The sequence below is a fragment of the Callospermophilus lateralis genome, chromosome 13, assembly GCF_048772815.1.
Source record: "Callospermophilus lateralis isolate mCalLat2 chromosome 13, mCalLat2.hap1, whole genome shotgun sequence".
Lineage (NCBI taxonomy): Eukaryota > Metazoa > Chordata > Mammalia > Rodentia > Sciuridae > Callospermophilus > Callospermophilus lateralis.
Genome location: NC_135317.1, coordinates 55,192,990 through 55,208,093, shown reverse-complemented (window position 1 = coordinate 55,208,093; position 15,104 = coordinate 55,192,990). Strand labels below are relative to the sequence as shown.

The following is a 15,104-nucleotide window of genomic DNA, read 5'->3' as shown; positions in this document are numbered from 1 at the left end:
CTCTGATATGTGGATTCTAACACACAACAAGTGGGGATAAGAGGGAAGAATAGAAGTTCAATGGATTAGACAAAGGGGAATGAAGGGAAGGGAGGGGGCTAGGAATTTAGAAAGACAGTGGAATTAAAAAGAGAGAGACAAAAAATCGGCAACCGAATTTTCCACCTCAAGAAACTGAATAAATAGGGCAAACTAAGCCTTTAAAAAACAGAAGGAAAAGAATAACAAGGATTACTGCTTAAATTAATGAATTAAAGAATAAATATAAATAAAGAAAATCAGCAAAAGCTAGTGTTGGTTCTTTGAAATGATCAACAAGATTGAATAATATTTAACTTGTCTATCAGAAAATGAAGATTCAAATTACTCAAATCAGAAATGAAAAAAAGAATATAACTAATAAAATTATAGAAATAAAAGAGAATTATAAGGGGATAAATCAGATGAAATGGGCAAATTTCTAGGAAAATACAAAGTATTGAAAATTGATTCAAGAAGAAATCGATGATCTCAACAGACCTATAGCAAGTTAAGAAATTTAATTGTTAATAATTTTAAAAAACTACCCACAAATAAAGCCCAGGTCCAGATGGCTTCATGGATGAATCCTACCTAATGATAAAAATATTTAAAAAACTAGGAATAGAAAAGAACTTTCTCAACCTAATAGTAAAGTAAATCTATGAAAAAACCCACAAATAACTGAATATTTGCCGTCTAATATTAGGAACAAGATTATTTGCCTTCACAAGATTATTTGTATTCAATATGTGTAGTAGAGTTCTTAGCCATGGCAATTAGTAAAGAAAAAAGAGAAACAACCTTTAGCTTGGAAAGGAAGAAGTAAAACTATCTTTATTCCCACATGACATAATTTTGTATAAAGAAAATACTGAAGACTGCACAAAACAGGTTAGAACTAATAAACAAGTTCAGCAAGTTTTCAGGATACAATATTGATGTAGAAAAATTTAATCATATTTTTGTATATTAGTAATGAACAATCCAGGAATGAACAAATCCATTCCATTTGCAACTGCATAAAAAATAAGAATTTAACAAAAGAAGCATAAAATTTATACTCTGAAAATTACACAATGTTGTTGAAAAAAGATTTGAATAAACAGAAAGACAGCTTATATTCATGAGTGGGAAGACTTAGTATTGTTATGATAACATACACTCCAAATTGATCAGATTCAATATAATTCCTTACAAATCTCAGATGACTTCTTTGCATAAATTGACAAGCTGATCCTAAAACTTTTTATAAATCTCAAGAGACCCCGAAGAGTCAAAATAATCTTGAAGAAGAACAAGGATGGAGGATTGACACTTCTTGATTTTAAAACCCACTAATAAACTGAAAAAAAAAAAAAAAAGTGGTGTTGGCATAAGTATTGAAGCCAGAAATAAAAGAGGTAGTCAATTTAGATAAGTAAATTGGGTCAGATAGAGGAGGCCAATTTGGGTCTGGGAAGTTGGAGAGGGATTAAAATGTTAATGCCTTCAGAGTCCTTCCTCTACCCTTATCAAGAAAACCTGCCCTGGCTCCAACCTATTGCTAAGGTAACCTGTCCCAGGGATTGTTACTCCCTACAGGGAGTTATAAAAGTTGGTAATTAATGCACCCTGGGCCCCCTTCCTGCTTGGCCCCTCCCACCCATCTGCTTCTCTTCTTGTGGCCATTCCATCCAGCATCTCCTGGGCCTGGTCACCTATGCAGGAAGGAGAGAGATAAGGGGTAAAGAGCAGGAGAACAAAGGAATCCTAGGACATATAAAAAAGGCAGAAGGCTCTCACTTCTTGTGATAGCAGGTTACTTCTCCCAGGAGAAGTCTTGGTTACCCCTTTTTAAATAAACCCTGCTTTATATGCTTGCCTCAGAGTGCTTCTTTAATGTTATACTTCAACATGTGAGGAAGCAGGACTTGTCATTGATAACTGATGGTATCAGTATAACATACAGGGCAATAGAATAAAATTTAAAAATCCTGAATAAATGGCTTTTTTTATTGTTGTTGTTGTTGTTACTGGGAAATGAGCCCAGGGCCTTGTGCAATCTAGGCAAGTGCTCTCCCACTGAGCTTCATCTGTGACTCTTTTTAAATTTTTTTTTTTTAAATTATTTTCAGACAGGAACTCGCTGAGTTATCCAAGTGGGCTTTAAACTTGTGATCCTTCTGCCTCATCCTCCTGAGTAGCCAGTATTACATGTATTCACCACAATGTCCAGCTTATAACTTGACTTTTCAATAAAGAGTGCCCAAACAAGACAATGGGGAAAAATAGTCTTTCAACAAATTGTGCTGGGACAACTACATCTTCAGATTTCTAATTTCTAAATTTGGATTGTTATCTCACACCACAAAAATGAACTCAAAATAAATCAAAGACCTAAACATATAAGCTAAGACTCAGAAGAAAATACTGGTAAATCTCTAATTTTAGATTTGGCAATGGTTTCTTTTGATGTGACACCAAAGGTACAAGGAACTAAAGATAAAAATAGATAAACTGAACTTCATAAAAATTAAAAACTTTTGGGCTTCAAGGATATCATGAGAAAGCATTAAAAGACAACCTGAAAAAGGGAAAATATTTGTAAATTGTGTAACTGACTTGCATTTAGAATACATAAAGAATTCTTATAACTCGATAATAAAAAGACAACCAGATTATAGCATGGGAAAGGAGTTGAAAAAAGGACATATAAATGAAAAAATAAGCATATAAAAAGATGCTCAATATCATAAGTTATGAGAGAACTACAGACCTACAATGAAATACTATTTCACACCAAGTGCAGTAGCTATAGTTTAAAAGACAGTCAAAAAACAAGAGTTGGTGAGGATGTAGAGAAATTGGAATCCTCATATACTGCTAACAGAACTGTGAAATGATACAGCAACTTTAGAAAACTGTCTGGCAGTTTCCATGAAGATACCATTTGACCCAGAAATTTTACTCCTAAGAGGAATGAAAATGTATGGTCACACAAAGGCTGGTACATAAATGTTCATAGCAGCATTCTTCATAATAGCTCCACAAATGAAGAGTGAATAAATCTATTGTGACATATCCATATAATAGAATATTATTTGTCATAAAATGGAATGGAATACTGATAAAGTACTACAACATGTACAGAGCCTGAAAACATGATGCTAGCTGAAATAAAAGCCAGTTACAAATACTGTATATTGTATGATTCTCTTGATATGGAAATACCCAGAATAGGCAAATCTGTAGAAACAGAAAATAGATTAATAGTGCTACTAATCTAATGGGAATGAGGAAATGGGGTTTCTTTTTGACTTGATAAAGACATTCTACAATTAGATAGTGATGATAGATGCATAACTCTGTAAATGTACTGAAACCATTGAATTGGTTTGAACCATTCTTATAGTTTTAAAGGGAGGACATAAATTATAGCTCAATAAAGCTTTTTAAAATAGAAAAGAAACAAATGGTATCTATAACCTTCCTGATTAATCATAAAAGTTCTCTAGTTTGATTTTATAGGAACTGTTTTTTTCTACCTCCCTACTTTCCAAGTTTTATCAAGTCAGAAGGAATTTAAGCTTCAGATGATCTTTTTAAAGATATTTTATCCCCTGGAATGTTACATCTTATGGTACCCATGAATTTCACTTTTATGTGTCTACTAGAATGCACATTTTTCTCAGGTCTCAGTTAGAAACCTGGGCATATCTCACCCCCTCCCCCTACCTGGAATGTTCTCCCAATTTGCTAACATTTCTTTTCAATAATGCAAATGTTATCCTTTTAGGAAAGCCCTCCCCAATTTCCTCTCCTCCAAGCCTGAGTTGGTATACCCTCTATGTGTCCCACTCCACCCTAGGCTCACCTCTATCATAACATCTCTGTTTGCTTGTCTCACTACTATAAGGTCTTCAAAGGCAGTAACCTATATCCTTTAGTTATAAGAACCTTACCCTGTACCCAGGTGGCTCAATGGATTAAGAAAGGCCATCCGCATCTTGTGATAATCTACTAAGTTTAACAGTAACAATGGATGCTACTTCTTGGGTAGAATTTTTAGTGTGTTTATGTGTGTGTGCACATGCACATGTGTGTGCAGTGGTGGTAGTGGTGATTATAACATCCATATATGTTAGTCAGCTTTTCATTGCTGTGACCAAAGTACCTAATAAGAACAACTTAAAGAATGAGGAGGTTATTTTGGGCTGAGGTTCAGTCTGTGGTTTGCAGACTCCATTGCTCTGGGCCTGAAAGTAGAACATCATGGTAGAAGGGCATGGTGGAGGAAAGCTCCCCAGCTCATGATAGCCAGGAAGCAGAGAGTGGGAGGAACTAGGGACAAAGTATATATCTCCAAAGCCATGACCCCAGTGCCCTACTTCCTCCATCCATGTGTCACCTGGTTATAGTTACCACCCAGTAGCGTGGTCCTTTCAAATCATTAATCCATCAAGTGGACAAATCCATTGATGAGGTTATAGCTCTCATAATCTAATCATTTCAACTCTCAATATTCCTGCGTTGCCTAACATGAGTTTTTTCAGGGACAACTTATATCCAAACCATAACACCATCCTACCATTGTGGCTCACTCTCAGAAAATAGAAGAAAACATTTAAAAAATATTGCCAGGATTTGCCACCACCCCCAATAAGGCTTTTGGATTGAAGTTTAGGTTTTAACAATTTGAGAAACTATTACCCAAGAGTTTGGCTTGGCATTTTGTGAGTTGGTAATTAGTCCTGATTATCACACAATTTTTTTTCTATCACAAAAGAAGTCTCTTTGGAAATTACTTAGAAGATACAGTAAATAAAATTCCACCAGGGTTTTTAAGTCTTTTAAAAGTTTCTGATTTTTTTTTAAAAAATTAAACCTGAATTGTATATTTGGAATTAAAAAAAATAAAATACCCCTTTATCTTCGGGTTTTCATATGAAAAATAAGCCTTTCTCTTCAAAACTGTATATATGGTGGGCCTCTGTCCCAAAGTGGCCAACTGCCTGCTTAGTATTACAGAATTCTGTAAAAACAAAATAAAATTTCTTTTAGTCTTTTTATAGCCAAAAATATTGTAAATTACATCACTATATATTGAATTTGTTAGTTTAGACATTCTTTACATTTCTAAATTTACCATACTTTCAATATCTAGCTTTTTAAAACCATTTAGCTTACTCTCCATCATAAATTTATGAATTATAAGTTGTAATACAGTTTCCAACATATCAAAAAAATCATGAATTATCATAATCCTTTATGAACTGATACTATGGTGATCCTTAAATATATAAACCTTTGTTTTTATCACTATGAACTACATAATGAAGTTTCTAGAATCAGTCTTAGAATTTTTTCTATAGGAGCCTATTTCATAATGACATACTCTTTTAAGGCAGGTTTCAAATGATATCTGGAAACTAAGAAAAATTCTCTTAAAATTCAGATAGGTCTGACATGCTCCTTCCCTCTTTTTCTCATGAGATATAAATAGAAGTTGAATTGAACCAGAATTATTCCCAATACAGTATATTTGAAATAAAGGCAATTGTTTCGTTATGAGAATTCCTTGAATAAAATCTCAGATAATGAGAGCAAGTCTACAATTTTATAGATTCTTTTTGCCCTAATCCTCTAATACTGCTCTTGTTTAATTTCATAGAAATATGTCAACCACCCACAAAGAGAATTTGAGATTGCCATGATGAGTGTCAATAAGGGTCACGGGATATGGGGCCATCTAATAGGAGAATCTAACTACTGGGAATAAAGAAATGGTGTGGTCCAGGAAGGCCCCTTAAATAATATACATTTAATAAATCTGATAGAGAAATGTAGGTTTTCCTAGAAAACATTTAATGAATGATAGATATTTTAATTGTTTTCTTCGAATCTTATGTACTTTTCAGGATTTTATAAAGCTACATTTTATGCAACTGTTATAGCATTCTTAATGTAGCAGAGAATAATTTGGAAATAAAATAACACAAGAAAATTACAGAACAAAAGACCAAGAAAAAGTAAAACTTATTTTTCCATTAAAAAGGTAATTCATGGTTATTAAAGATAATTTCATAAATACAGAAAAAAATACTATACATATTTTTCCCATAAATAGGATTATTGTTTTTGAAAAGATGCTTGGAAATACGATTACTAGACCAAGTTAAAAACATTTTAAAACTCTTGATACATGTTACATAATAATTTCTAAAACAATTATCTTAATCCATTTTATTACTAGTAATCCATAACAGACCGTTTCACCACACTATTGCCAATGCTTGTATTATTATTTTTAAAGTATTTTTTTCATCAATATGTGATGATTGTACATGTTGTTAAATATAATAAACCTAGTTTGCTTCATTTTACCTGATTTTTCAGCAGCATTTGATACACTGGACTGATATCTCCATTTGAAACACAGCATCCAGCCTTAGATTATCCTTTCTTCTCTTATTACATCCTTTTCCTAGGAGATCTCATGCACTCACAAAGCTTCAAGTACCATGTAATTTTTGAACAACTCCTAAAATTGTATAGCTCAGATCCCAAGTTTTATACCAAGATCTATATCCAAACATCTAATTAGATTCTTAACTTTGTTAGCTTTTCACTTCCTGTGACCAAAATACCCAAGAAGAATAACTTAGAGAAAGAAAGATTTATTTTGGCTCATGGTTTCGGAAGAGTCAGTCCATGTCCAGCAGGCTCCATGGCTTTGCCCCTGAAGTGAAGCAGACTTTCATGGCAAAGGGCATGGCAGAGGGAAACTTTCAACTCATGGCAGCCACAAGGAGTGTAGGGGGGGAAAGGGACGGAGAAAAGCCCTTTCAGGGCACGCCCCCTGTGACCTACATCCTCAACCTGTACCCACTTCCATGTAGTCTGTTCAGGCATCAAAGAATTCATCTATGATGAGATCAGAGCCTTCATGATCCAATCATTTCCCCAAATCCCCCACCTCTAAACTCAGGAAGCTTTGGGAGACATAATAGATTGAAATTATAATGGCAACCTTCACATTTTATTGTCTCACAAGCACTTCAAACCAATGTCCATACCTGAATTGCTGCCTTAAGGCTTTGCCTCTCAAGCCTGCATTTATAAACGTTCATTGAATGAACAAAGAAAAAAATGTTGCCTCATTCAGAGAAGAGAACAGCTCTCTTACAGCTATGACAGAAGCATTCTAGACATAAGGAGTGTCATAGAAGGGGATGACTAGTAAGTAGAAAGGTTAGAGAAAAGATAGGCAGGGACCACATCATGCTAAGCTCTGCACATTTGGAAAACATTTTGGCTTTCATTCTTAGTACAATGAGCAAATAATGAAGATATTTTATATAGGATTTTTAATTGATTTTTTGAAAATACTTTGATTCACAAAAAGTTTTTCCCAACTTTCCCCAGTGACAATAATTTATATACTCCTAGTTTGTTGTTAACATAACAAAATTGATGTTGCTACAAGTCTATTAACTTAGATACCAAACTTATTTATATTTTACCAAATTTTACAGGCACCCTTTTTCTTTTTTGCATAGTTCTGTGAAATTTTAACACATGTGTAGATTCGTGTGGCCATTACTACAACCAGAACACAGAACTGAATGTGTCACAAAGTAGAAACTCGTTTATGTTACCACTTAAGGGCCATAACTGCCTATAAAACGTAACTACTGGACACCAGTTATCTGTTTTCCATTTTTACAATTTTTTCACTTCCAAAATAAATGTAATTATATACTACATGTGTCTTGCTTGATCTAACTATAGCCATTTAGAATCATAATTGCCATAATTGCCCCTGAGGAACCCTGATGGATTTCCCCTGCATGGTTTCCCAGTTTACTACAAAAATACCAACCAACCAACCGACAAACAAAAAAACAATTAGAGTAGTACGTTGAACTTTTGGACCAGAAAGTAGAGCCCACAGTGCCGGAAAAGACTTAAATCCTTGATATTAGTTTTGTAAAGGTAAAATTTTTAAGCTGATTCTAAGCCCAGAGCCTGAGTAAAAATGTAAAAGATCAGACATTGTAAAGTTCCTAAACTGCAAGGCTTGGGTTGTAAAGTAAGAGACCATTGATATGTTAAATTCCTCGGCTCCCCCGGAGCCTTTGATCTCTGTAGCTGTTAGGACAATACTGGAGCTGCCCCAGTAAACATTCTCCCTGGCTCCTCTGGTGGTCTGATAACTTGGGACTCTGTGTAAAATGGCACGTAGGCACCTCGGGCCCCAGTACCAATCAATCTAAATGTTCACCCAGCTTAGAAGTGACCAATCACCCCTGTCCAATCTGTTCCCGCCAATGAATGACTCAGAGTTGTTGTTCAATTTTCCTGCGCCTCCTGATGATATGTTCTGATGTATGCAAAGCCCCCACCCTCTCCAAAAAGTGTACTTAAGCTCTGCCTGACCTCTGCATGGGGCTCTGGGCTGCTCTATCTTCCTGAGTGAGCCTGGAACCTCAGCATGCTGAATCAATAAAACCCCTTCTGCCAATTGCATGAAGCCGGTCTCTTATGGTCTCTCCCTCCTCCGACGCTTCGCCGGACCCTTACAGTTTGAGATAAACAATGTATTCTGACTTGGATGAAAGTCGCTCTTGTCCTGACCACAAAATAAGCCTACTTCCTCAGACCCCAAATTGTAAGGATCCCCTGGGCTTGCCACTACCCTTGACCATGCTTCTGTCATAAGTTCTCACTAAATTGTATTCTGTGCAATCCTTTGTTTATCCATCATCGATGGACATTTGGGCTGTTTCCTGCGTACGGGTATTGAGAATGATGCCTTGAGCAGAAGTGTACAAATATCTGCTCATGTTTCTGCTTTCAAAGCATTTGATGTATACCCCAAAATGGAATTGCTGGACCCAATAGTAACTACATTTTTAATTTTTTTTTGAGATACTAAAATACTTGTTTCCATAGTACCTGCAACCATCCTACAGTCCCACCAACAGTGCACAAATATTCCAGTTTTTCTATAGCCCCTCCAACACTTTCTGGGATTATTTTGTTTGGGGGATATTATAATAGCCACCCCAGTGGGTATAAGGTAATATCTCATCATGGTTTGGATTTAAAATTTCCTAATGATTAGTTAGGAATAATATTAAGCATTATGCTTAATTAATATTAAGCATATTTTAATGCCTTTATTTGCCATTTATATAGTTGTTGGAGAAATGTGTGTTCAATTCCTTTGCTCATTATTAAGTTTCTTTTTGTTGTGGTTGAGTTTTGACTGTTATCAACATATTCTGGATAATAATATCAGATGAATGATTTACTAATATTTTCTTTCATTGTCTTTTTACTTTGCTGATAGTGTCCTTTAATGCATGAAAGATTTTAACTTGGGCTAAGGCTATTTTTTCTTTTGTTGCTTGTGCCATTTGTGTAATAGGCAAGAAATCACTGCCAAATCTAATGTCATGAAATGTCTCACTTTTTACTTCTAAGGGTTTTATAGTCCTAGTTTTTACATATAAGGACTGAACTATTGATAAACACAGCAACTTAGATGCAGAGTTAAAAAGCCACTTTCAAAATGTTATTGTTTTGGGGAAATTCTACAGGGACGTAGAATATAACACAATGTAATATTATTCAGCCTCAAAAATTGAGGAAATTCTGAAACATTGTATGCCATGGATGAATCTTCAATATATTACACTAAATGAAGTAATCAGTCACAAAAAGGCACATATTGTATTATTTTACTTATAATAATTCTCTACAGGCCAGGATGAAATCCCTCACCAAAAATTAAAGCTGTTTGAATCAGATCATGGACTTGTAGCCTCCAGAATTGTGAGAGAACAAAACTCTGTCTTTTAAAATTTTTTTATTTGTTCTTTTAAATTATACATGACAGTAGAATGTATTTTGATACATCATATATAAATGGAGTATAACTTCTCATTTTTTGGTTTTATATGAGTATAGACATTGGTCATATAATCATATATGCACATAATATAGTAATGTCCAATTCATTCAATTATCTTTCCTATTCCCATTGCACCTCCTTTCCCTTCAATCTCCTTTGTCTAATGCAAAGTACTTCTATTCTTCCATAACCCCCACCACTATTGTGAATTAGTATCTGCAGATGAGAAAAAAACATTTGGCCTTTGATTTTTGGGGGGAGTAGCTTATTTCACCCAGCATGATATTCTCTATCCACTTACTGACAGATGCCATAATTTCATTATTCTTTGTGGCTGAGTAATATTCCATTGTGTATATATACCACATTTTCTTTATCTATTTATCTGTTGAAGGGCATGTAGTTTGGTTACATAGTTCAGCTATTGTGAATTGAGCTGCTATAAACATTGATGTGTTTGTGTTACTGTAGTGTACTGATTTTTTTTTTTGAGAGAGAGAGAGAGAGAGAGAATTTTTTAATATTTATTTTTTAAATTTTCGGCGGACACAACATCTTTGTTTGTATGTGGTGCTGAGGATGGAACCTGGGCTGCATGCATGCCAGGCAAGCATACTACCGCTTGAGCCACATCCCCAGCCCCTAGAGTACTGATTTTTAAGTCCTTTGGGTATAAACCGAGGAGTGGGTAACTGGGTCAAATGGTGGTTCCATTCTAAGTTTTCTGAGGAGTCTCCATACTGCTTTTCAGATTGGTTGCACCAATTTGCAGTCCTACCAATAAGGTATGAGTGTACCTTTTCTCCCACATCCTTGCCATCATTTATTGTTACTTGGATTCTTGATCATTTCCATCCTGACTGGAATGAGATGAAATCTCATTGTGGTTTTAATCTGCATTTCTTTAATTGCAAGAATTGATGAATATTATTCATATATTTGTTGGTCGACTATATTTCTTCTGTGAAGAAGAATGGGCCAGTTCCTTGGCCCATTATTTGATGGATTTTTTTTGTGTTAAGTTTTTTTGAGTTCTTTATATATTCTGGAGATTAATGCTCTGAGGCACAGGTGGCAAAGATTTTCTCCCATTCTGAAGGCTCTTCACATTCTTGATTGTTTCCTTTGCTGTGAAGAAGCTTTTTAGTTTGATAACATCTCATTTATTGATTTTTGATTTTGCTTCTTGGGCTTTAGGAGTCTGGTTGAGGAATTTGGTTCCTAAGCCAATATAATGGAGATTTGGGCCTACTTTTTCTCCTAGTGGGTGCATACTCTCTGGTCTAATGCCTAGGTTCTTGATTTACTTTAAGTTGAGTTCTGTGCAGGGTGAGAGAGAGGGCTTGATTTCATTTTGCTAATTATGGATTTCCAGTTTTCCCAGCACCATTTGTTGAAGAGACTATCTTTTCTCCAATGTATGTTTATGGTACCTTTGTCTAGTATGAGATAACTGTATTTACAAGGGTTTGTCTCTGGGTCTTCTATTCTTTCCATTGGTCTTCATGTCTGTTTTGTTGCCAATATCATACTTTTTTTTTTTTTACTATAGCTCTGTAATGTAATTTAAGGGATAGCATTGTGATACCTCTTGCTTCACTTTTCTCACTAAGGATTGCTTTGGCTATTCTGGGACTCTTACTTTTCCAAATGCATTTCATGGCTGCATTTCTATTTCTGTGAAGAATATCATTGGAATTGTAGTAGGAACTGCATTAAATCTGTATAGTGCTTTTGGTAGTATGGCCATTTTGACAATATTAATTCTGCCTATCCAAGAACATGGGAGATCTTTCCATCTTCTAAGGTCTTCTTCAATTTCTTTCCTCAGTGTTCTATGGTTTTCATTGTAGAGGTCTTTTACCTCTTTTGTTAGATTAATTCCCCAATTTTTTTGAGGCTATTGTGAATGGGATAGTTTTCCTATTCTCTTTCAGTTGATTCATCACTGGTGTATAGGAATGCAACTGTTTTATGGGTGATAATTTTATGATATTGCTACTTTGCTGAATTCATTTATGAGTTCTAGATGTTTTCTGATAAAGTTTCTTGGGTCTTCTAAATATAGAATCAAGTTGTCAGCAAATAGGGATAGTCTGAGTTCTTCTTTTCCTATTTGTATCCCTTTAATTTCTTTCTTCTGTTTAATTGCTCTGGCTAAAGTTTCCAGGACTACGTTGAATAGAAGTGGAAAGAGGGCATCCCCTGTCTTGTTCTAGTTTTTAGAGGAAATGCTTTAAAATTGTCTCCATTTAGAATGATGTTGGTCTTGGGTTTGGCATATATAACTTTTACAATGTTGAGGCATGTTCCTACTATCCCTAGTTTTTTCTATATTTTGAACATAAATGGATGTTGTATTTTGTGAAATGCTTTTCCTGCGTCTCTTGAGATAATCATGTGAGTCTTGTCTTTAAGTCTATTGATGTGATGAATTACATTTATTGATTTCTGTATGTTGAACCAACCTTGCATCTCTGGGTGAACCCCACTTGATCATGGTACACTATTTTTTAAATATGTTTTGGGATGCAACTTGGTAGTATTTTATTAGGAATTTTTGTGTCTTTGTTCATCAGGGATATTGGTCTGAAGTTTCCTTTCATTGATTTGTCCTTTTTTAGTTTTGGTATCAGAGCGATACAAGCTTCATAGAATGAGTTTGGAAGGGTTCCCTCCTTTTTTGTTTCATGGAATAATTTGAAGAGGATTGTTGTGTGTTCTACTTTGAAGATCTGTTAGAACTGGGTTGAGAATCCGTCAGTTCTGGGTTTTTCTTTGTTGGTAGGCTTTTAATGGCATCTCTATTTCATGGCTTGAAATTAATCTGTTTAAGTTTTCTAAGTCCTTCTGATTCAATTTGGGTAGGTCATATGTCTTCAGAAATTTGTTGATGTCTTCAAGATTTTCTATTTTATTAGAGTATAAACTTTCAAAATGGTTTCTAATTATCATCTCTATCTTAGTAGTGTCCTTCATGATATTTTCTTTTGCAGAAGAAATTTTAGTAATTTGAGTTTTCTCCTTCTCTTTGTATTTTTTTTATTTCATTCCTGATTTATTTTGCTATACATTTGTCATCCAATAGTGTATTCTTTAGTATCTAGGTGTTAGAATAGCTTCTATTTTTATTTTATCATTGATTAGAGATATTGGTCTGAAGCTTCCTTTCCTTGATGTATCTTTTTTTAGTTTTTGTATTAAAATGATACAAGCTTCATAGATAATGCAATGCAAGGTATTATCTCTATTTTTTCATATTGCTAAGAGTTGCTTTGTGGCCTAAGATATGGTCTATTTTAGAGAAGGATTCATGTGCTATTGAGAAGAAAGTGTATTCAGTCATTGATGGATGAAATATTCTATATATGTCAGTTAACTACAAATTATTAATTGTATTTTTTTAGTTATATAGTTTTTTTACTTAGTTGTTGTTTGGAGGATCTATCCAGTGATGAGAAACATATGTTAAAGTCACACAGTATTATAGTGTTGTGGTCTATTTGATTCTTGAAATTATAAGGGCTTTTTGATGTATATAGATGCTCCATTGTTTGGGGCATGAATGTATATGATTGTTATGTCTCATCGATGTATGATTCCTTGAAGAAGTATAAAACATCCTTCTTGTACTTTAAGATTAACTTTGGCCTGAAGTCTACTTTATGTGATATGAGGATAGAAACACCTGTTTATTCATGAGATCCACGTGAATGATATGTTTTTCCCCCATCCTTTCACCTTCGGTGTGTTGATGTCTTTGCCTATTTACAGGGAATAGAAAACTATAAAAGTAAAATAGAAGATTTGTTAAACAATCAAATAAAATGTCTACAATAATTGATATAAAGAGGTCAATGATTTGGTTTGATATCAGAGTAGAAAGAATTAGTGACCTGGAGATTTGTCGAAAGAAATCTCTATGCGAAATGTGACAGAGAGAGTTTAAAAAAGAATATGGAAAGAAGATGGTAAGAGATATAGCAGATAAGTCAGATAGTCTAATATACATTGAAATGGAATCCTATGTAATGAAATGAAAAAATCCATCCCACGAGAATATATAAAAAATATGTAAAAAAAAAAAACCCTAACATGTTTATTGTTTGGAATACTAGAGGAAAGGAGAAAAAAAATTGAGACCTTGAAAATATATGGCTAAGATCAAAAGATTCCAATCCAGATTCTCACAGTCAAATAATTCCAGGAAAAATATTTTTTTTCAAAAAAATTTACTTTTAGACACAGCATAATAAAAATAAAACTGAAAAACTCAAAAACAATTCATACCAAAAAAAAAAATCCCCAAATAAGCCAATCAAAAAATGGGCAAAGGAACTTTGGGCTTTGAAATCATATCACGTGTGGTCTTAAGGTTGAAGTGCAGTCTAGGGCCTGTGCATATTAGTGGACAACACTTAATAGCTGTGGAGAAATACAGAATATGAAGAGGAGGAGGATATAAAACTCTTAAGCGTATCTGGAAAGAGATTTGCCCCTCAAGGTGGTAGCAAGGTTCCACAGAAAAAAAGCAAAGCTTGCTGCTGAAGAAGAAGAAGAAAATTTTGATGATGAGGAAACTGAAGAAAAAGCTCCATTGAAGAAATCTATGAGATACTCCAGTCAAAAATGCACAGATATAAAAGCAGAATGGAAAAGACTCAAAATCATCAACACCAAGATCCAAAGGCCAAGAATCCTTAAAAAAAAAAATAAAAAAAACCTCCTAAAACACCAAAAGGCACTAGTTCTGTAGAAGACATTAAAGCAAAAATGCAAGCAAGTATAGAGAAAGGTGGTTCTCTTTCCAAAATGGAAGCCAAGTTCATCAATGATGTGAAAAATTGCTTCCAGATGACTAACCTGTAGGCTATTCAAGATCTCTGGCAGTGGAGGAAGTCTCATTAAGAAAATAGTTTAAACAGTTTGTAAAAAATTTCTGTCTTATTTCATTTCTGTAAACAGTTGGTATCTGGCTGTCCTTTTTATAATGCAAAATGAGAACTTTCCCTATCGTGTTTGATAAATGTTGTCCAGGTTCCCTTGCCAAGAATGTGTTGTGCAAAATGCCTGTTTAGTTTTTCAAGATAGAACTCCACCCTTTGCTTGGTTTTTAAGTATGTATGGAATGTTATGATAGGACATAGTAGTAATGGTGGTTGGACATGGAAATGGTGGGGAGACA

General features: G+C 34.4%; 1 protein-coding gene and 1 pseudogene across 1 annotated transcript in view; one reads left to right on the top strand and one right to left on the bottom strand.

Moving 5' to 3' along the window:
* The window catches only part of Catspere (catsper channel auxiliary subunit epsilon), a 175,712-nt gene that overhangs the window by 97,763 nt on the left and 62,845 nt on the right, over positions 1–15,104 (bottom strand). Inside the window, exon 9 of the mRNA XM_076872903.1 lies at positions 4,923–5,032. Within this exon, the coding sequence (XP_076729018.1) occupies positions 4,923–5,032 (110 nt within the window). The remainder of the gene's footprint in view (positions 1–4,922; positions 5,033–15,104) is intronic.
* LOC143379494 (nucleophosmin pseudogene) lies at positions 14,245–14,827 on the top strand (annotated as a pseudogene).